Consider the following 22,268-nt stretch of genomic DNA (forward strand, 5'->3'; position numbering starts at 1 on the left):
CCCTCTGTGTCACAGGAAGGGTGGGGGGTGTAGTTATAAGTGGATGGGTCACAAATGCTCTGTTTATGGGGCTCATGGAGGAATCTATCCTCAGATCCCATTGCTGTGAGAAGGGCGCTCTGCTTCTAGGGCTCACTGAGGGGTCAGTTCTCAGGTCCCATTGCCAGGGGAGGGGAGGTGTGTTTATGGGGCTTACAGGGGGAGGGGGCCAGGCCACAGCCCCCGTTGCTATGGGAGAGGAGTTGTGGTTATGGGGCTCACAGAGGAGTTGGACCCAGGCCCATTGCTATAGGAGGTTATGTTGTTATGGGCTCATGGAACAGTTGGTTCCACACCCCATTACTATGAGAGAGGAGCTGTGGTTATGGGGCTCACTAAGGGTTTTTTTCCAGGACCCATAGCTATGGGAGAGGAGCTGTGGTTGTGGGGCTCATGGAGGGTTCAGTCCCAGGCCCCATTGTTATGAGAGAGGAGCTGTGGTTATGGGGTTCACAGAGGGGTCAGTCCCAGGCCCCATTGGTATGGGAGGGGAGCTGTGGTTATTGGGCTCATGGAGGGGTCAGTCCCAGGCCCCACTGGTATTGGAGGGGAGCTGTGGTTATGGGGATAATGGAGGGTCGGTCCCAGGCCCCGTTGCTATGGGAGAAGAGCTGTGGCTGTGTTTGAGCTGCATTGCTGGTAGGTTGTCTGAAAAGGAAACCCTGTTCAAGCTCCGGGAGCGTCCCTTGGCTCTAGTCCATGTTAAGGCTCAGTGTATGCACACCCTGGTCCCAGCCCAGACCCCCCAGCTGGCAATGACATTGAACTTCAGGCAAGCTCCCAATGCAGCATGTATTTCACCCTTCACCTGCCCCGCAGACTTTGCCTGCAGTCTCTATAAAAGGTAAAGGCTGGTGACTCACTGCCCCCTCCCGCTCCTGCCCTCTCTCTCTCTCCCTCTCACGTAGACACAGTTCAGCTCCAGCCGCCCAGCACAGCTTGCTGCGGCTCTGGCAGCCAGAGGCAGGCTCTGCAGTGGAGAAGTGGGGCCGTCCCACTGAACTGGTACTTGTTAGAGGATGAGCTGCACCAGGCTGGGTCTCTCTCTCCTGCTGCTGGCTGCCCTGGGCTGGACTGAGGACGAGCATGGCTCAGAGCACGCTTCTCACCCCAAAAAGAAAGGTGAGTAGATCCCAGACTCCGTCTCTGGTTCCCTTGGCCACACACAGCTCTCTGGTGTCTGGCTGCTCACTCTAGGGAGAGATGGGGCGCAGGGTATATGGTGATGGTTCTGCTCCCCACAGGGCTGGCTGGTGTCTCCCTGCTGGTTCTCTAACACATCCCAAGAGGGCTGACTGAAGCATGTCCTGTTTGTGTCATGGGGCAATTGTCTGCCAGGAGAGCAGTGTCACTGTTGCCTGTCCTCAGGCATGGATCAGCCTTTCAGCCGCAGGACCTCTTGCCCTGCACTTGTTCTAAGGCAGCTCCCCATGAGCCATTCATCATCTTACTCATCTTGGCCAAGGAGAGCCCTGCTGGAGGAATGCTCCTGCACAGACAGTGCGTCAGTTCCTGCCCACAGTCCCCCAGCCCAAATCCTAGACCCGCTTCCTGTCTCTCAGCATCTGCTGGACCAGCGCACGCAGCCAGGGCACCCGTCACAGCAGCAGCTAAACCCCGGGGACTCCCACCAAAAGTTCAGTCAGTGGGGATGGAATTTCTCCCAGCTTCACCTTGACACCCACAAATGGCACCACAATGCAGGGAAGGTTGCCAGCTGTATTGACCCTGGAGAACCCAGCAGACCTGCAAACTGGAATAGCCTGGTCAGGTGTAACCACAGCAACATCTCCCCACCAGGCATTCTGCCAATTAAACAAGCATTGTGTACACAGCCGTACCGACCCTCCACCCCCTTTGGCTGAGACCCCATGACCCCCACCATGTATAGATCCTGTGCCCCCTTTCACTCACCCACCATGTATAGATTCTGTACCCCCTTTCCCTCACCTTAGTCCCCTCCTTATGTGCACAGACTTATAGGACTTAAAGCCACAAGGGACCATGATAGTCGTACAGGCTGACATCCTGCCTAGCACATGGTCCCATTCTTCCCACCATGTACACACCCCTCATCTCTCCTGCTCACCTCGCCCGCTCTCTGCATACAGCTCCTGAGCCATCTCCTGCAGCCCCCCCTTTCTCCTCGCTGGGCCCCACACCCCTTTCCACACATTAATTCCTTTTTCCATCAGTTCAAAGGGATTAATGTCAACTTGGCAGTTGCAGCTCTAACACTCAGGGGAAAGCGATGGCATGTGACTGGTATGGTCAGCAACTCAGACGGCGGCCTGGCACAGCTGCCTGGGCAGTGAGGCTGTCAAGATTTATGGCACAGCCACATGGGCAATAAGGTGCTGGGGGGAGGAGAGGCATATGGGGATGGACCTGAAACAGCTGCATGGATATTCCAATGCTGAGCTGGTTTATGGTGCTTTTCCTCTGTAGCGTTGGTCTGTTGGCTGTGAGCTTGCTCAGATACACTGCTCCAATAGGGGCCATTTCACACTCACGTCTATGGCCCCTTAGTGCAGCGCTGGGCTATCACAGAACCTGCCTGAATCCCCTGAGAAATCGATGAGGCGCCTGGGGAGCAGGAGAGAAAAGTGCAGTGATGTTTTTTTCCAAACAGCATCAGTCATGCTCTGTTCTGCTGGAGGAATAAATTCAGCCACATCTCAGTGCAAGGCCTGGAGGCTGTGATACAGCGGAAGGGCTGTGGTCATGTCTCAGTGATAGAGGCTCTTAGGGACTGTCACACACTTCAGTTCAGTAAGACTTGATTATCATGACTGACTAGACAAGTGCTGCAAAGTGCAAGGAAGAAACAGTCCACCGCAGTCTCTGTCGGAGGTGGGGATACGATTCGCTCAGGTCAGTGCTTCATGTCTTTGGGGTTTGATCCCCTGGGTCCATTTGTTGTTCCTGCCCATCCCTGCCCCAGGGCAGGTGGTTCCATAGAGTGGGGCTGTTTCTTTCCATCTCCAGGGTCCAGCAGTTCTTTACTCTGGTAAGATATTGCTTAGGATTCCTGATAGTTGGAGTCTAATTTCCGTTTGTTCCTTTGCTGTGAGACATTGGACTAGAAAGTTTCTCTTTCTCTCTCTTCTCTAAAAAGAAAAGGAGGACTTGTGGCACCTTAGAGACTAACCAATTTATTTGAGCATAAGCTTTTGTGAGCTACAGCTCATTCAATGAAGTGAGCTGTAGCTCACGAAAGCTTATGCTCAAATAAATTGGTTAGTCTCTAAGGTGCCACAAGTCCTCCTTTTCTTTTTGTGAATACAGACTAACACGGCTGCTGCTCTGAAATCTCTCTTCTCTGTCCACTGGCTGGACAGTCACTGCTCTGTGAGTTTGGCATATGCTTTGTGCCAGCTGGACCTCACCCCTGGTTTATGGTCACTGAGTCTGTATTTGGTGAGGGCTTGTCTGTTTCTGCACATGTGGCTGCAGTGATGTCTGTATCACAGTGTGATTGTTCTGTGCAGGGATCTGGGGCTGTTTTGGATTTGTTCTCCCTCGCTGCCCAGTGTATGTTTGCGTTCTAGGTGCTGGGCTTGGGCCTGGCATGTTTTCTGGCTGTGGGTAAGGGTCTTTGCTCTATCGGTCAGGTGCTGAGAGGGCTGGTGCTGAGCCCAGGGAGTGGGGATGCAGAGGTGTCTGTGCTGCAGGGGGCACGGGGGGGTACTATAGCTGGGGGGTGCTGTCACGTTTCCAGGCTGGAAGTTCCCGGGGGGGGTCAATACAAGAGTGAGGCTGCAGTTGTGTTGTCCATGTACAGGGGTTTCCTGGGAGCTCAGAGCGTGCGGCAGCTCTAGACGGCTGAGAGCCAGGCGGGCACTGAGAACACAGCAGTGAGTGCAGTTGGAGAGCCTAGACAGACTGAGCCATGGGCACAGAGTAGTGAGTCCTGGGCAGGATGCCGCAGGGTGCTGTGCAGTCAGGCTCTAGTACTCCTTACATTGTCTTTGTCGCTGTCTCACTCCAGTATGACCCCCCCACATCTCTTCATCATCCTCCCCTCATCACCCCCTGTCACCCCCACCTCATCTCAGCCCCCTGCTGACCCTCCATTACACCCCCCTTACTCCCAACTGGCCTCCAGCACCAAGCCCACACCCAGCTCTGTGGCTGGACTAGGCTGCAGCCCCAGGGTCTCTGCATCCTGCCTCTTGTCTCCTAGCACATGCTGCTGGTTGGAAGTGCTGCTTGCATCAGGGCTGGGGTGACTCAGGGGAAGCTGTGGCATGTGGTTTAGTTTTATAGGGTTGTGCTAGCACTCGAGGGATCTGCACAGGCGGCGTCCCGGGGAGCGATTACTCTCCACAGGTTGCATCATTTCCTCCTACAGTGCCAGGAGATGCACTGAATCGGTGTGGTTTGTGGACGGGATGGTGGGAAGAACCCTGCCCACTGGTGTCAGAGGGGCAGGTCTGGGGCTCTGGGTACAGTGTGTGGTCAGCGCCAGGGGGAGCTTCAGGCTGAGTGCTTGTAAATCTGCTGCTAAGATCTTGGGGGCAGGATGTGTGTCTGTGCAGAGACCCCACCCTACCTGGGACCACAGGGTGTCTGCTGAGGTCCCCCATCTCAGCGCTTGCTCCATGGGGCAGGAAAGGGCTGAGCTGGGCTGGAATTTGCTGTGGCAAAGGAGCAAGCACTGCCAGGTGCCCTGCCTGTCTCTGGGAGGGGGCTTGGCTCAGGGCTCTGTGTTACACAGTGTAGCAATCTTGCGGGAGGAAGGGGTGCCCTCCTCAAAAGGGTCCTGTCTGAGGTATGGCTTGGGAGAGTCAGCTCTGACCTGCCTCCCTGGAGCCTCTGCCAACTGGTCTGAGAGTTTAGTGCTGGAGTGCGAGGAATGCCCTGCAGAATGGATGGGCCCCAGGCAGCAGGGTGGGAAGCTGCAGAGCAGGACCCCTGGCTGTGGGGAGAGGGGATGGCTGTACCCACAGCTGAGCAGTGGTTATTGTAGCAGACTGTGCTGGCAGCATGAGCTCTGCCAGGGTTCTTCTCTGCCCCCCCCCACACACACACACACAGTGCGGGCTCCTCAGCTGGGCTTACGCTGTGTCTGGCCAGAGGCCCCCGTGCAGCTCCCCAGCCCTCGGGGCCCTTCCTGCCAATCCCTCGCCTCTCAGGCATGCAGCCACCTGGCCTATGCCTGGCACAGAGACCTTGGCCCTAATAAAATGGGCAGGGTTGTTATCAAGAGCGATAGGGAGAAATAGCATTTCCCTGGGGGAAGGAGAAGGAGAGTGAGATTCCATCTGGGGCCTTGACCCCTCCCACCCTGGAGAGGCTCCCCACGAAGTCTGTCCCGGGACAGTGTTCACCTCCCTCTGTTACCCACTCTCCTTATCATAGAATATCAGGGTTGGAAGGGACCCCAGAAGGTCATCTAGTCCAACCCCCTGCTCAAAGCAGGACCAATTCCCAGTTAAATCATCCCAGCCAGGGCTTTGTCAAGCCTGACCTTAAAAACCTCTAAGGAAGGAGATTCTACCACCTCCCTAGGTAACGCATTCCAGTGTTTCACCACCCTCTTAGTGAAAAAGTTTTTCCTAATATCCAATCTAAACCTCCCCCACTGCAACTTGAGACCATTACTCCTCGTTCTGTCATCAGCTACCACTGAGAACAGTCTAGAGCCATCCTCTTTGGAACCCCCTTTCAGGTAGTTGAAAGCTGCTATCAAATCCCCCCTCATTCTTCTCTTCTGCAGGCTAAACAATCCCAGCTCCCTCAGCCTCTCCTCATAACTCATGTGTTCCAGTCCCCTAATAATTTTTGTTGCCCTTCGCTGGACTCTCTCCAATTTATCCACATCCTTCTTGAAGTGTGGGGCCCAAAACTGGACACAGTACTCCAGATGAGGCCTCACCAATGTCGAATAGAGGGGAACGATCACGTCCCTCGATCTGCTCGCTATGCCCCTACTTATCCTTCTCATCCTGCACCTCCCCTAGTCCCTCCAGCCCCATGTCAGTCCCACTGCAGCTATCCTAGTCCATTCCCCTCCCCATTCCAATCTCCCTGCCCAGGCCTGTCTCTGTCCATTCCCAGCTCCATTTCTGGTCACCTTCCATCCCAGTCTTGTCTTGGTGCCCTCTCCCATTTCCCTGCTGGTGCAATCTCCCTCATGCTCACACCTGCAGGAGCAGGGGGCTCCGTGGCTGTCTGGGGATGGGAAAGGTACCTTGGGGCTTGCCAGCCCTCTGCCACCTTCCTCCAGAGAAGCACAGAGGCCGCTGTAGGGAATTGGCTCAATTCCCAGGCACCAGGACCTGTGCCCTCCACCACCCAGGAACACAAGGAATGTTCCCTGCAGCAGCATGAGCTGCCAGCTGCGGATTAGAGACTGTCACAAAGGTTTGCACTAAAGCAAGATTTCTAAACATGGCTGAGGTTATTGCGCAGTCAGAGCTCAGTCTGGGAAGGAGCGAGGCTTGCGTGGGTGGTGCCCAGGGTGTGCACCGGAGAGCCATGCCTATGGGCTGTGCCTGCATGGGAGGGCAGGGGATCCTGGAGAAGCTGAATCTGAGCTATGTGAAGGTGGAGGGGCCAGTGAGCAGTGGAGAAGCAGCACCAGATATGGGGGATATGCAGGGAGGGGCCAAGGAACATCAGATGAATAGTGTCTATGGGGCATGTGCCAGGACAGAGAGGTGGAGGGCAGCATGCCCACAAGGAGGAGGAGGGTGGGAATCTGGGAGGTCAGAGCTCCTCATTTTTGGGGAGCGACTGTCCAGGAATGTGCCCTGGCCTCAGGGCCAGGCACCGTCAGGGTGGGATTTGGGGATCCCTAGCATTGTCTGTCACTAATGGAGGGGATACGGGGATCCCCTCAGTTACTGGGTGAGAGGTCTCTGGGTGGAGCTGAGGTCTGGGGGGGGTCTTGTGCCAGGGTAACCCAGGTTCAAGTGCTGTGCCTCAGAGCAGGGTGCAAATGGAGTAGAGGGGGACGGGGCTCTGTGAGGGTGGGAGGGCAACAGAGCAGGTACGAGCCAGTCACTGACCCGAGGACGCATGCACCACACCAGCCACCAAGGCCTGGTTTCCGGCACAAACAGGCTGGCTGTTTGCCAGGAGCTCCTGGGAACTGGGGGCTTCAGCTGTTCCATGGTCAGCAGCTTCTTTTCTGCACAGGACTGATTCTAACCCACAGCCTTTGCAGCACCTCCCCTGGCAGCAAACTGGCTCTGCTTGCACTCTCTTCCTTGCTGGAGCAGTGTGGACATGCAAAGCTGCCTGCCTTTAATGGCAGCTCCTGCCCTAACTTAGCAGTAAGGAAGGAACAGACAGGGCACTCTCTCAGGCACCGCCATGATGAGCATCCTCAAAATGCCAGATAGAGAGAGAGAGATTTCTGGTGGCACTTGGGTGTGTGCAGTGACGAGGAGAAAGTGGCTGAAATTAACACAGAGGAACTTTAGGCTGAATCTCAGGCTGCCAGAGGAGGGTCTCCCTGGGCAGGGCCCTGTCATCTGCAGCATTTCTTGCGGGGCTTGACAGAAGCCTAGAGAATGTGCAGGTGGCTGGAGTCTGCCTTGGCTCTGGGGATGGGCTGGAACAGAGTGACAGGCTGTCTTGTTTCTGTGATTCTTTGAGCCCAGTGGCAGCTCAACATGCCTTGTGTGCAGCTCTCTCTGCTGAGTTCCCTGGCTGGGATTCTCACCACAGCAAAAGCTTGGCCCTGCCAGTTACCCTGTGAATGTGGTGACCTAACCTGTGGGTGGCCAGTTGAACATTCGCTCAAGGCTTTTGAAGTTATAACCACTGAAGCCTCACTCTTCCTGAGAGATAGGTAATGGATAGTCAGTGATCAGGTCACCCACCACTGAAATGTGTCCTCCTCTGTGTGGTACGTGGCAGCTATTCAACAGTGAATAGCAATGCCACTCAGCCATTTCTGACTGGAAGAAAACTGCACCCGACTGCAAGTACAGGGGGAATTTAGGTGGCAGGCCATAATTACCTGCACAGGAATTGGGCCAGGGCCCCAGTGTTACCATCCCTTGTGCAAAGTGCTGGGGGATTGTTAAAGCCCACAAGTGGTCAGGACCTTGGTATTACAGCCTCTCCAGCAGTGCCTCTTTGCCCCACAGTGGGGCATTGGGTCAATGTGGAGGCAGAGGGAGGAGCCCCAGTCACCCGTGCCATGATGGGCAGTACCTAGGTGTTCCATTGAGGTGCCTCATGCAGGTGCTGATCAGGCCCAGCTCTGCATAGGCTTGTGAGAGCTGATGGGATCACAGCACAAGGTGGCCTGGCCAGAGGCTGTGGGAGTTGCCAGATGATGGTCTCCAAGTGAAACCAATTCTGCTGGTCTGAAGGGACAGGGTGGTAGAGCTCAGGGAAATGCTTATTGCCAGCTAGGAAACATTTTGCTTTGTGGGGGCTGAACAGTAAAGTGTGTTCTGCCTGAATCTCTTTGGCTAAGAATAATTCCTAGGTGCACCTGGAGAACAGCCTGTCGGGCAGAGTCCATCCACCCCCCGCCCAGCACAATGGGGTGTCTGTGTGAAGCCCTTTAGGGACAGCAACCTGTGCTGGGGAGCGTTGGCCTGGCAGGAGCTGGGCAATGGAAATTCCTAGGCTCTCTGCCCGGGCTCCCCCTAGTTCGGGGTGGGGGGGGCAAACTTTTTGACCTGGGGGCCACATTGGGGTTCTGAAACTGTATGGCGGGCCGGATAGGGAAGGCTGTGCCTCCCCAAACAGCCTGGCCCCCGCCCCCTCCCACTTCCCACTCCCTGACTGCCCCCCTCAGAACCCCTGACCCATCCAACACCCCTTGCTCCTTGTCTCCTAACCGCCCCCCCGGACCCTGCCCCCTATCCAACCCCCCCACTCCCTGTCCCCTGACTGACCCCTGCCCCTTATTCAACCCCCCTGATCCCTGCCCCCTTACCATGCCGCTCAGAGCACCGGGACTGGCAGCCACGCTGCCCAGCAGAGCCAGCCACACTGCCGCGCAGTCTAGAGCACCGGGGCAGGCCGGCGGCTCTCGCAGCCCCGCTGCCCAGCAGGAGCTCGCAGCCCTGCCACCCAGAGCGCTGGCAGCATGGTGAGCTGAGGCTGTGGGGGAGGAGGGACAGCATGGGAGGAGATTGTGGGGCAAAGCTGAGTGAGTGTGTGTGGAATAAGAAAAGGAGTACTTGTGGCACCTTAGAGACTAACCAATTTATTTGAGCATGAGCTTTCGTGAGCTACAGCTCACTTCATCAGATGTTTACCGTGGAAACTGCAGCAGACTTTATATACACACAGAAATCATGAAACAATACCTCCTCCCACCCCACTGTCCTGCTGGTAATAGCTTATCTAAAGTGATCAACAGGTGGGACATTTCCAGCACAAATCCAGGTTTTCTCACCCTCCACCCCCCCACACAAATTCACTCTCCTGCTGGTGCTAGCCCATCCAAAGTGACAACTCTTTACATAATCAAGTCGGGCTATTTCCTGCATAGATCAAGGTTTTCTCACATCCCCCCCACCCCCATACACACACAAACTCACTCTCCTGCTGGTAATAGCTCATCTAAACTGACCATTCTCCAGGTTTAAATCCAAGTTAAACCAGAACATCTGGGGGGGGGGGGTAGGAAAAAACAAGAGGAAACAGGCTACCTTGCATAATGACTTAGCCACTCCCAGTCTCTATTTAAGCCTAAATTAATAGTATCCAATTTGCAAATGAATTCCAATTCAGCAGTTTCTCGCTGGAGTCTGGATTTGAAGTTTTTTTGTTTTAAGATAGCGACCTTCATGTCTGTGATTGCGTGACCAGAGAGATTGAAGTGTTCTCCGACTGGTTTATGAATGTTATAATTCTTGACATCTGATTTGTGTCCATTTATTCTTTTACGTAGAGACTGTCCAGTTTGACCAATGTACATGGCAGAGGGGCATTGCTGGCACATGATGGCATAGATCACATTGGTGGATGTGCAGGTGAACGAGCCTCTGATAGTGTGGCTGATGTTATTAGGCCCTGTGATGGTGTCCCCTGAATAGATATGTGGGCACAATTGGCAACGGGCTTTGTTGCAAGGATAAGTTCCTGGGTTAGTGGTTCTGTTGTGTGGTATGTGGTTGTTGGTGAGTATTTGCTTCAGGTTGCGGGGCTGTCTGTAGGCAAGGACTGGCCTGTCTCCCAAGACTTGTGAGAGTGTTGGGTCATCCTTTAGGATAGGTTGTAGATCCTTAATAATGCGTTGGAGGGGTTTTAGTTGGGGGCTGAAGGTGACGGCTAGTGGCGTTCTGTTATTTTCTTTGTTAGGCCTGTCCTGTAGTAGGTAACTTCTGGGAACTCTTCTGGCTCTATCAATCTGTTTCTTTACTTCTGCAGGTGGGTATTGTAGTTGTAAGAAAGCTTGACAGAGATCTTGTAGGTGTTTGTCTCTGTCTGAGGGGTTGGAGCAAATGCGGTTGTATCGCAGAGCTTGGCTGTAGACGATGGATCGTGTGGTGTGGTCAGGGTGAAAGCTGGAGGCATGCAGGTAGGAATAGCGGTCAGTAGGTTTACGGTATAGGGTGGTGTTTATGTGGCCATTGTTTATTAGCACTGTAGTGTCCAGGAAGTGGATCTCTTGTGTGGACTGGACCAGGCTGAGGTTGGTGGTGGGATGGAAATTGTTGAAATCATGGTGGAATTCCTCAAGGGCTTCTTTTCCATGGGTCCAGATGATGAAGATGTCATCAATATAGCGCAAGTAGAGTAGGGGCTTTAGGGGACGAGAGCTGAGGAAGCGTTGTTCTAAATCAGCCATAAAAATGTTGGCATACTGTGGGGCCATGCGGGTACCCATAGCAGTGCCGCTGATCTGAAGGTATACATTGTCCCCAAATGTGAAATAGTTATGGGTAAGGACAAAGTCACAAAGTTCAGCCACCAGGTTAGCCGTGACATTATCGGGGATAGTGTTCTTGACGGCTTGTAGTCCATCTTTGTGTGGAATGTTGGTGTAGAGGGCTTCTACATCCATAGTAGCCAGGATGGTGTTATCAGGAAGATCACCGATGGATTGAAGTTTCCTCAGGAAGTCAGTGGTGTCTCGAAGGTAGCTGGGAGTGCTGGTAGCGTAGGGCCTGAGGAGGGAGTCTACATAGCCAGACAATCCTGCTGTCAGGGTGCCAATGCCTGAGATGATGGGGCGCCCAGGATTTCCAGTTTTATGGATCTTGGGTAGTAGATAGAATATCCCAGGTCGGGGTTCCAGGGGTGTGTCTGTGCGGATTTGATCTTGTGCTTTTTCAGGAAGTTTCTTGAGCAAATGCTGTAGTTGCTTTTGGTAACTCTCAGTGGGATCATAGGGTAATGGCTTGTAGAAACTCGTGTTGGAGAGCTGCCGAGCAGCCTCTTGTTCATATTCCGACCTATTCATGATGACAACAGCACCTCCTTTGTCAGCCTTTTTGATTATGATCTGACAAAGGAGGTGCTGTTGTCATCATGAATAGGTCGGAATATGAACAAGAGGCTGCTCGGCAGCTCTCCAACACGAGTTTCTACAAGCCATTACCCTATGATCCCACTGAGAGTTACCAAAAGCAACTACAGCATTTGCTCAAGAAACTTCCTGAAAAAGCACAAGATCAAATCCGCACAGACACACCCCTGGAACCCCGACCTGGGATATTCTATCTACTACCCAAGATCCATAAAACTGGAAATCCTGGGTGCCCCATCATCTCAGGCATTGGCACCCTGACAGCAGGATTGTCTGGCTATGTAGACTCCCTCCTCAGGCCCTACGCTACCAGCACTCCCAGCTACCTTCGAGACACCACTGACTTCCTGAGGAAACTTCAATCCATCGGTGATCTTCCTGATAACACCATCCTGGCTACTATGGATGTAGAAGCCCTCTACACCAACATTCCACACAAAGATGGACTACAAGCCGTCAAGAACACTATCCCCGATAATGTCACGGCTAACCTGGTGGCTGAACTTTGTGACTTTGTCCTTACCCATAACTATTTCACATTTGGGGACAATGTATACCTTCAGATCAGCGGCACTGCTATGGGTACCCGCATGGCCCCACAGTATGCCAACATTTTTATGGCTGATTTAGAACAACGCTTCCTCAGCTCTCGTCCCCTAAAGCCCCTACTCTACTTGCGCTATATTGATGACATCTTCATCATCTGGACCCATGGAAAAGAAGCCCTTGAGGAATTCCACCATGATTTCAACAATTTCCATCCCACCACCAACCTCAGCCTGGTCCAGTCCACACAAGAGATCCACTTCCTGGACACTACAGTGCTAATAAACAATGGCCACATAAACACCACCCTATACCGTAAACCTACTGACCGCTATTCCTACCTGCATGCCTCCAGCTTTCACCCTGACCACACCACACGATCCATCGTCTACAGCCAAGCTCTGCGATACAACCGCATTTGCTCCAACCCCTCAGACAGAGACAAACACCTACAAGATCTCTGTCAAGCTTTCTTACAACTACAATACCCACCTGCAGAAGTAAAGAAACAGATTGATAGAGCCAGAAGAGTTCCCAGAAGTTACCTACTACAGGACAGGCCTAACAAAGAAAATAACAGAACGCCACTAGCCGTCACCTTCAGCCCCCAACTAAAACCCCTCCAACGCATTATTAAGGATCTACAACCTATCCTAAAGGATGACCCAACACTCTCACAAGTCTTGGGAGACAGGCCAGTCCTTGCCTACAGACAGCCCCGCAACCTGAAGCAAATACTCACCAACAACCACATACCACACAACAGAACCACTAACCCAGGAACTTATCCTTGCAACAAAGCCCGTTGCCAATTGTGCCCACATATCTATTCAGGGGACACCATCACAGGGCCTAATAACATCAGCCACACTATCAGAGGCTCGTTCACCTGCACATCCACCAATGTGATCTATGCCATCATGTGCCAGCAATGCCCCTCTGCCATGTACATTGGTCAAACTGGACAGTCTCTACGTAAAAGAATAAATGGACACAAATCAGATGTCAAGAATTATAACATTCATAAACCAGTCGGAGAACACTTCAATCTCTCTGGTCACGCAATCACAGACATGAAGGTCGCTATCTTAAAACAAAAAAACTTCAAATCCAGACTCCAGCGAGAAACTGCTGAATTGGAATTCATTTGCAAATTGGATACTATTAATTTAGGCTTAAATAGAGACTGGGAGTGGCTAAGTCATTATGCAAGGTAGCCTGTTTCCTCTTGTTTTTTCCTACCCCCCCCCCCCAGATGTTCTGGTTTAACTTGGATTTAAACCTGGAGAATGGTCAGTTTAGATGAGCTATTACCAGCAGGAGAGTGAGTTTGTGTGTGTATGGGGGTGGGGGGGATGTGAGAAAACCTTGATCTATGCAGGAAATAGCCCGACTTGATTATGTAAAGAGTTGTCACTTTGGATGGGCTAGCACCAGCAGGAGAGTGAATTTGTGTGGGGGGGTGGAGGGTGAGAAAACCTGGATTTGTGCTGGAAATGTCCCACCTGTTGATCACTTTAGATAAGCTATTACCAGCAGGACAGTGGGGTGGGAGGAGGTATTGTTTCATGATTTCTGTGTGTATATAAAGTCTGCTGCAGTTTCCACGGTAAACATCTGATGAAGTGAGCTGTAGCTCACGAAAGCTCATGCTCAAATAAATTGGTTAGTCTCTAAGGTGCCACAAGTACTCCTTTTCTTTTTGCGAATACAGACTAACAAGGCTGTTCCTCTGAAACCTGTGTGTGGAATAGACTCTTCTGAGAGCAATGGGAATGCAGCCTCCTGGCCCCTGCCTGCATCACATCCCTGAGTGACTATAGGGCCCAGTGCTCATTGCCAAGGCAACTGGAGCAGGGAGACCTGATTCCTCTCTTTGTGTATGGGCCAGGCAGGGGCCTGGGGGAAGGAGCACAATCATCTCAGGGCACTAGCAGTGAGCAGGGAGGGGCTCGGAGAGAGGACGGGGGCAGGAGAAGGCAGCGTTGGAAGAGTTCTCTAAAAACATCCGCTCAATGTGCAGCGGCAGTCAAAAAAAATTAACAGACTGCGAGGAACAGGTAGGAAAGGGAGAGATAATAAGACAGAAAATATCATAATGCCACTATATAAATCCATGGTGCCCTCACACCTTGAATACTGCTTGTGGATCCGTTCACTCCATCTCAAAAAAGATAAATTGCAATTGGAAAAAGTACAGAAAAGGCAGCAAAAATTATTAGGGGGATGGAACAACTTCTGTATGAGGAGAGATTAAAAAGACAGAGACTATTCAGCTTAGAAAAGAGACGGCTAAGGGGGAGGTCTGTAAAATCATGAGTGGTATGGAGAAAGTGAACAGGGAAGTGTTCTTTACCCCTTCACACAAGTATTTCTTCACACAATGCACAGCCAGCCTGTGGAACTCCTTGCCACAGGGTCAGTGTGGGGAGCAGGGACTGGCAGCTGGGGAGACACTGGAACCTCTCAGTGAGGGAGTGGTTTGCTTTGTGGCTAAGCACAGCCCTCCAGCATCCCCTGTGGTGAGTTCTATTTAAGTTGGGTGGGCTGGGTACCAGGCCCTGGTACCACTGTGGATGGTGACAGGACTGTGCCCTGTGCCTGGAGGTGTTGGATGCTCAGGGCTGAGTTGTGCAGGGGTGAGTGCCTCTGTGTGCTCCTGATGGTGGCTGAGTCTTTGCAGCTCGCTGGGAAATGGCGACGGGTGAGAGAGCTGCCTGTGTAGGCCTCACTTTGTTTCCCATCAGAATGGCTGGGACCGGCTGATGTGAGGCCAGAGGACAGCAGTTAATGGGCCAAGATACCATGTGGATAAGCACAGTGCAAATGCAGGGTGAGTGAACTGCAGGAGAAAGGCAGAAAGAGGGGAGAGAATGCGGAGAGGGGAGAGGAAGGAGCGTGAGGAGGGAGATGCAGATGCAGCTGATACACTGACCCCTGGTGACCCACCCAGGCTCCGCCATCAGCATTTGGACACCCAAGGCCAGACTTTTCCTCCCGTATACATGCTGAAGTCTCTGGGAGCACTTAGAGTAAGGGTAGCAGAATAGGCCATAATGAATTACCTTCCCCCTGCCTTAAGAGCCTGAGTGGGATTTCAGAGTTTGGCTCAGGCCCATTGCTCTGAGGGATACAGAGGAACCATTTTGCCTACTATGAAATATAGTCCCCCCTGATCAGGGCATGGCAGCTGAGTAACAGCCACACAGCACTCTACACAAGAGTGACGAACAGGAAATGGAGGGGTGTGATGCAGCAGGGAGGGGGGAGTGTTGACCTGGGAATGTGGCAGGGGAGTTTCAATGGGAATGGGAGACCTGAGAGCCTGTAACCTGAGCCAGGAGGGGGAGGGGGAGGTAACACCTCTGCCTGGGAATGTGGAAAAAGGCTGCAGGAGAGAGCCTTGGGGGTGGGGAGGGTTCGTTTCAGTTTGGTGCTGGGTGGCGGAACGCAGGGAACCCCAGGGCTGGGGTCTAAGCTCCCTGCTCCCCAGAAGGACTTGACTGAGGGGTCCTGGGTGTACCCACAAGCTCTGTTGTGGACTGTGTTCCTGTTGTCCAATAAACCTTCTGTTTTGCTGGCTGGCTGAGAGTCTCAGTGAATCCCAGGAAGAGGGGTGCAGGGCCTGGACTCCCCCACACTCCGTGACAAGGGGAATCCTGGACTCAGTGAAACTGCAGGCAGGAGCAAGGAATGCGGGACAGGCTCACCTAAGCAGGGACGGGTTGGCAGCAGACATGCCAAACCCGTGAAAAAATGCAGAAATTGGGCTTGTTTTTGGCTTAATTGGCTTATGAGTTCCTTGTTGGCTAGTTTTTGGCTTTTAGCTTTTTGCTTCTTTTTTTTTATTGGATCCTGGCAAGCAGGGGCAACAAGGAGCAAGCAAGGGCAACGGGGGGAGAGAGTCAGGGGTGTACAGTGGGCCCACCCAGCACGCCGGGGGAATCTAGTCACATAGAGTGTTGGGGTTCTTAGGGATTGGCTTGTTTTGGCCTTGTTTTAAAATGGGATTAGTTTGATTTTTGTCTTATTGTGAAAGTCGGGGTGCTTATTTACAGCGTGAAAGTTGGCAACTGTGGTTGGCAGGCCGTGCTGCTGCCTGGGCAGTTCTGTGGGGCCAGTGCTGTGAGCCCCATATCTGTGGCTCTTAGTCTGGTTTCTGTGCAGGCAGCGCCAGGATGAGCTGTGCAGCAAGATGCCTGCCGAACACTCATCATCTGATAGCAGATAGGAAAGATTTATGTGGGAATTGGACTCTTCCTGGGACCAGAGGTGAGGGGGAGGGGCCTGGAAGAATGAGGAGAGGGGTTGATGGGGGACTCTGGCAGAGCTGCAGAGAAGAGCGAGGGCCCTGTTCAGTATGGCGTGGGGGGACTGATTGGCCTCTGAGGCTGGGAAATTCCCTGGGGAGCCCCAGGCCTCAGAGGGTGCCTCTAGCCCAGCAGCTTTAGGGCTGACTCTGCCCTGGGCTAAACATGGCACACATTACATGAATTAAGAACTGGCTAACTGATAGGTCTCAGTGTAAGTGTGAACAGGGAATCGTCATCGAGCAGTGCTGGGGATTGGCCCTATGCAATTGAACAGCTTTATCGGTGACCTCGCAGAAAACATTCATTCATCACCAATAAAGTTTGCAGATGGGAGTGGTAAATAGTGAAGAGGGCAGGTCATTGATACAGAGCGATCTGGATCACTTGGGAGGCTGGGCACAAGTAAACAACAAGTCTGTTAGTACAGCTAAATGTAAGTGTACCCATCCAGGAACAAGGAATGCAGGCCATATTTACAGGATGGGGGACTCTATCCTGGGAAGCAGTGACGCTGGAAAAGATTTGTTTCAGAGGAACAGCCGTGTTAGTCTGTATTCGCAAAAAGAAAAGGAGTACTTGTGGCACCTTAGAGACTAACCAATTTATTTGAGCATGAGCTTTCGTGAGCTACAGCTCACTTCATCTGATGAAGTGAGCTGTAGCTCACGAAAGCTCATGCTCAAATAAATTGGTTAGTCTCTAAGGTGCCACAAGTACTCCTTTTCTTTTTGGAAAAGATTTGGAGGCTGTGGTGAATAATCAGCTGAACAAGAGCTACCAGTGGATTGCTGTGGGCAAAAGGATTAATGCGATCCTTGGATGCATAAACAGGGGAATCTCAAGTAGGAGTAGAGAGGTCATTTTACCTCTCTATTTGACACTGGTGCTTTAATGCTGTGTCCAGTTCTGATGTCCACAATTCAAGAAGGAGGTTGATAAACTGGAGAGGGATCAGAGAAGAGCCACGAGAGTAACCAGACTATTAGAAAACCTGCCTTAGTGACGGACTCCAGGAGCTCAATCTATTTAGCTTAACAAAAAGCAGGTGAAGGGGTGACTCGATTACAGTCTGTAAGCACCTGCATGGGGAACAAATATTTAATAATGGGCTTTTCAGTCTAGCAGAGAAAGGTCTAACATGATCCAATGGGTGGAAGGTGAAGCTAGACACATTCAGACTGGAACTGGGATGTACATTTTTGACAGTGAGAATAATTAATCATTGGAACAGTTTTCCAAGGGTGGTGGTGGATTCTCCATCTCTGTCAATTTTTAAATCAACATTGGATATCTTCGAACAGATCTTCTCTGGGAATTATTTTGGGGAAATTCTCTGGCCTTTGTTCTACCTGAGGTCAGACTAGATGATCACAGCGGTCCCATCTAGCCTCAGACTCTGTGAACAAAGTGCGGGGGTAGGGAAGGGTGACAGTCAGGAGCTGCTAGTCAGCAAGTGAGACTTAAAGCTCTGCAGAGCTTTCTCCCCACTCTAGCAACATCACCTGTGTGCAGCCAGCATAGCTGCACTGAATAGATTCCTGCACAGGGAGTGTGGAGCCAGTGCTTCAGGCGGGGGCAGCGCACGGAACCCTGTGGCCCTCCTGCCTAGGAGCTGGACCTGCTGGCCACTTCTGGGACGCAGCGCAGTGCCAGCCAGGACAGGTAGGGACTAGAATCATAGAATCATAGAATATCAGGGTTGGAAGGGACCCCAGAAGGTCATCTAGTCCAACCCCCTGCTCAAAGCAGGACCAATTCCCAGTTAAATCATCCCAGCCAGGGCTTTGTCAAGCCTGACCTTAAAAACCTCTAAGGAAGGAGATTCTACCACCTCCCTAGGTAACGCATTCCAGTGTTTCACCACCCTCTTAGTGAAAAAGTTTTTCCTAATATCCAATCTAAACCTCCCCCACTGCAACTTGAGACCATTACTCCTCGTTCTGTCATCTGCTACCATTGAGAACAGTCTAGAGCCATCCTCTTTGGAACCCCCTTTCAGGTAGTTGAAAGCGGCTATCAAATCCCCCCTCATTCTTCTCTTCTGCAGGCTAAACAATCCCAGCTCCCTCAGCCTCTCCTCATAACTCATGTGTTCCAGTCCCCTAATCATTTTTGTTGCCCTTCGCTGGACTCTCTCCAGTTTATCCACATCCTTCTTGAAGTGTGGGGCCCAAAACTGGACACAGTACTCCAGATGAGGCCTCACCAATGTCGAATAGAGGGGAACGATCACGTCCCTCGATCTGCTCGCTATGCCCCTACTTATACATCCCAAAATGCCATTGGCCTTCTTGGCAACAAGGGCACACTGCTGACTCATATCCAGCTTCTCGTCCACTGTCACCCCTAGGTCCTTTTCCGCAGAACTGCTGCCTAGCCATTCGGTCCCTAGTCTGTAGCTGTGCATTGGGTTCTTCCGTCCTAAGTGCAGGACCCTGCACTTATCCTTATTGAACCTCATCAGATTTCTTTTGGCCCAATCCTCCAATTTGTCTAGGTCTTTCTGTATCCTATCCCTCCCCTCCAGCGTATCTACCACTCCTCCCAGTTTAGTATCATCCGCAAATTTGCTGACAGTGCAATCCACACCATCCTCCAGATCATTTATGAAGATATTGAACAAAACTGGCCCCAGGACCGACCCTTGGGGTACTCCACTTGATACCGGCTGCCAACTAGATATGGAGCCATTGATCACTACCCGTTGAGCCCGACAATCTAGCCAGCTTTCTACCCACCTTGTAGTGCATTCATCCAGCCCATACTTCCTTAACTTGCTGACAAGAATACTGTGGGAGACCGTGTCAAAAGCTTTGCTAAAGTCAAGAAACAATACATCCACTGCTTTCCCTTCATCCACAGAACCAGTAATCTCATCATAAAAGGCGATTAGATTAGTCAGGCATGACCTTCCCTTGGTGAATCCATGCTGGCTGTTCCTGATCACTTTCCTCTCATGCAAGTGCTTCAGGATTGATTCTTTGAGGACCTGCTCCATGATTCTTCCAGGGACTGAAGTGAGGCTGACTGGCCTGTAGTTCCCAGGATCCTTCTTCTTCCCTTTTTTAAAGATTGGCACTACATTAGCCTTTTTCCAGTCATCCGGGACTTCCCCGGTTCGCCACGAGTTTTCAAAGATAATGGCCAATGGCTCTGCAATCACAGCCACCAATTCCTTCAGCACTCTCGGATGCAGCTCGTCCGGCCCCATGGACTTGTGCATGTCCAGCTTTTCTAAATAGTCCCTAACCACCTCTATCTCCACAAAGGGCTGGCCATCTCTTCCCCATTTTGTGATGCCCAGCGCAGCAGTCTGGGAGCTGACCTTGTTAGTGAAAACAGAGGCAAAAAAAGCATTGAGTACAGTAGCTTTTTCCACATCCTCTGTCACTAGGTTGCCTCCCTCATTCAGTAAGGGGCCCACACATTCCTTGGCTTTCTTCTTGTTGCCAACATACCTGAAGAAACCCTTCTTGTTACTCTTGACATCTCTGGCTAGCTGCAGCTCCAGGTGTGATTTGGCCCTCCTGATAACATTCCTACATGCCCGAGCAATATTTTTATACTCTTCCCTGGTCATATGTCCAACCTTCCACTTCTTGTAAGCTTCTTTTTTATGTTTAAGATCCGCTAGGATTTCACCATTAAGCCAAGCTGGTTGCCTGCCATATTTACTATTCTTTCGACTCATTGGGATGGTTTGTCCCTGTAACCTCAACAGGGATTCCTTGAAATACAGCCAGCTCTCCTGGACTCCTTTCCCCTTCAGGTTAGTCCCCCAGGGGATCCTGGCCATCCGTTCCCTGAGGGAGTCGAAGTCTGCTTTCCTGAAGTCCAGGGTCCGTATCCTGCTGCTTACCTTTCTTCCCTGCGTCAGGATCCTGAACTCAACCAACTCATGGTCACTGCCTCCCATATTCCCATCCACTTTTGCTTCCCCCACTAATTCTACCCAGTTTGTGAGCAGCAGGTCAAGAAAAGCGCCCCCCCTAGTTGGCTCCTCTAGCACTTGCGCCAGGAAATTGTCCCCTACGCTGCCTTAGCACCGCAACACTGTCGACTGGACTTTTACCAAAAACTGTACAGCTGGTCACCCTCGGTCAGACTGGTCCTAGGGCCTGTGCTATACACAGGGTCAGATTGGATGGTCACATGTGGCCTTCTGGCTTTACAATCTGTATTCTATGTCCTCCTTGCAGCCCAGGCCCAAGTACCCCTCCAGCAGAGCAGCTTTGGCAGCTTTTAGCAATTGTGGTGGTCTGATCCAGTCGGATATCTGCACACTTGTGGTGTTTGAGTCCTGCCCACAAGCCGCCAGCCCTGGGCCCACACTGCGGAGGGAAGCAGTGGTGGGGCAGCAGTGCCACTGCAGCTCTAAGCTAGGGAGTGAATGTCCTGCTTCTGTTCACGTACTTGTGCAAGCTCTGCTAGAACGAGCGCATGGAATCACTGCCCTTATACATGGTGCAAGGATGCAGCCTTTGGCAGGACGCTACTGAGAGTATCAATTCAGGACAAGTTGCTTCGAGCAGGGCAGTTACAGCCCAAGGCTGGGGTTCCTTTGCACACCAAGCCGGCCAGACAGAGAGGACTTTGGTTTTACCCACTGGCTAACCAGAAGTCACACAAGCAATTCCCTCAGACACTCCAGTTTCCCAGTATCACCAGCAGCACCACTTCTTATGGGGACGAATGGTTATGAAAACCAATACCCAGTAAAAGAAAAAAGGTTCTCCCGATCCCAAAGAACCAAGCCCCAGACCCAGGTCAATATACAAGTCAGATCTGACCCACAAATCACGCTGTTGCTAATCCTTTAGAATCTTAAGTTTTATTCATAAAAGGAAAGAAATATAGATGAGAGCTAAAATTGGTCAAAGTAATCAATTACATACAGCAATGGCAAAGTTCTTGATTCAGGCTTGTAGCAGTGATGAAATAAACTGCAAGTTCAAATCAAGTCTCTGGAAAACATCCACAGCTGGGATGGGTCATTCAGTCCTTGGTTCAGAGCTTCAGTGTAGCAAAGTTCCTCCAGAGGTAAGAAGCAGGATTGAAGACAAAATGGAGATGACGCAGCAGCCTTTTATACCCTTTTGCCATGTGGAAGGACCCCTTTGTTCTTACTGTGGAAAATCACAGCAAGCAAGATGGAGTTTTGAGTCACATGAGCAAGTCACATGTCCATGTGTCATAAATATAAAGGGAAGGATAAACACCTTTAAAATCCCTCCTGGCCAGAGGAAAAACCCTTTCACCTGTAAAGGGTTAAGAAGCTAGGATAACCTCGCTGGCACCTTACCAAAATGACCAATGAGGAGACCAGATACTTTCAAAGCTGGAGGGGGGGAGAACAAAGGCTCTCTCTGTCTGTGTGATGCTTTTGTCAGGAACAGAACAGGAATGGAGTCTTAGAACTTAGTAAGTAATCTAGCTAGATATGCGTTGGATTCTGTTTTGTTTAAATGGCTGATAAAATAAGCTGTTCTGAATGGAATGTATATTCCTGTTTTTGTGATTTTTTTTAACTTAAGGTTTTGCCTAGAGGGATTCTCTATGTTTTGAATCTGATTACCCTGTAAGGTATTTACCATCCTGATTTTACAGAGGTGATTATTTTACTTTTTCTTCTATTAAAATTCTTCTTTTAAGAACCTGATTGCTTTTTTCATTGTTCTTAAGATCCAAGGGTTTGGGTCTGTGTTCACCTATGCAAATTGGTGAGGATTTTTATCAAGCCTTCCCCAGGAAAGAGGGTGTAGGGTTTGGGGAGGATTTTTGGGGGAAAGACGTTTCCAAGCGGGCTCTTTCCCGGTTATATATCTGTTAGACGCTTGGTGGTGGCAGCGATAAAGTACAAGGGCAAAAGGTAAAATAGTTTGGACCTTGGGGAAGTTTTAACCTAAGCTGGTAAAAAT

The 22,268-nt window shown here is 51.4% G+C and overlaps 1 protein-coding gene across 3 annotated transcripts in view; it reads left to right on the forward strand.

The window, feature by feature from the left end:
- The first annotated feature begins 927 nt into the window (after positions 1-927).
- Positions 928-22,268, forward strand: part of CA9 (carbonic anhydrase 9) — a 70,308-nt gene continuing 48,967 nt past the window's right edge. For all 3 annotated transcript variants that reach the window (XM_073343230.1, XM_073343232.1, XM_073343233.1), the window contains exon 1: positions 928-1,161. In XM_073343230.1, coding sequence (XP_073199331.1) covers positions 1,059-1,161 — 103 coding nt within the window. In that variant the 5' untranslated portion in view covers positions 928-1,058. The remainder of the gene's footprint in view (positions 1,162-22,268) is intronic.

The sequence above is a fragment of the Lepidochelys kempii genome, chromosome 5, assembly GCF_965140265.1.
Source record: "Lepidochelys kempii isolate rLepKem1 chromosome 5, rLepKem1.hap2, whole genome shotgun sequence".
In the NCBI taxonomy this organism is placed as follows: domain Eukaryota; kingdom Metazoa; phylum Chordata; order Testudines; family Cheloniidae; genus Lepidochelys; species Lepidochelys kempii.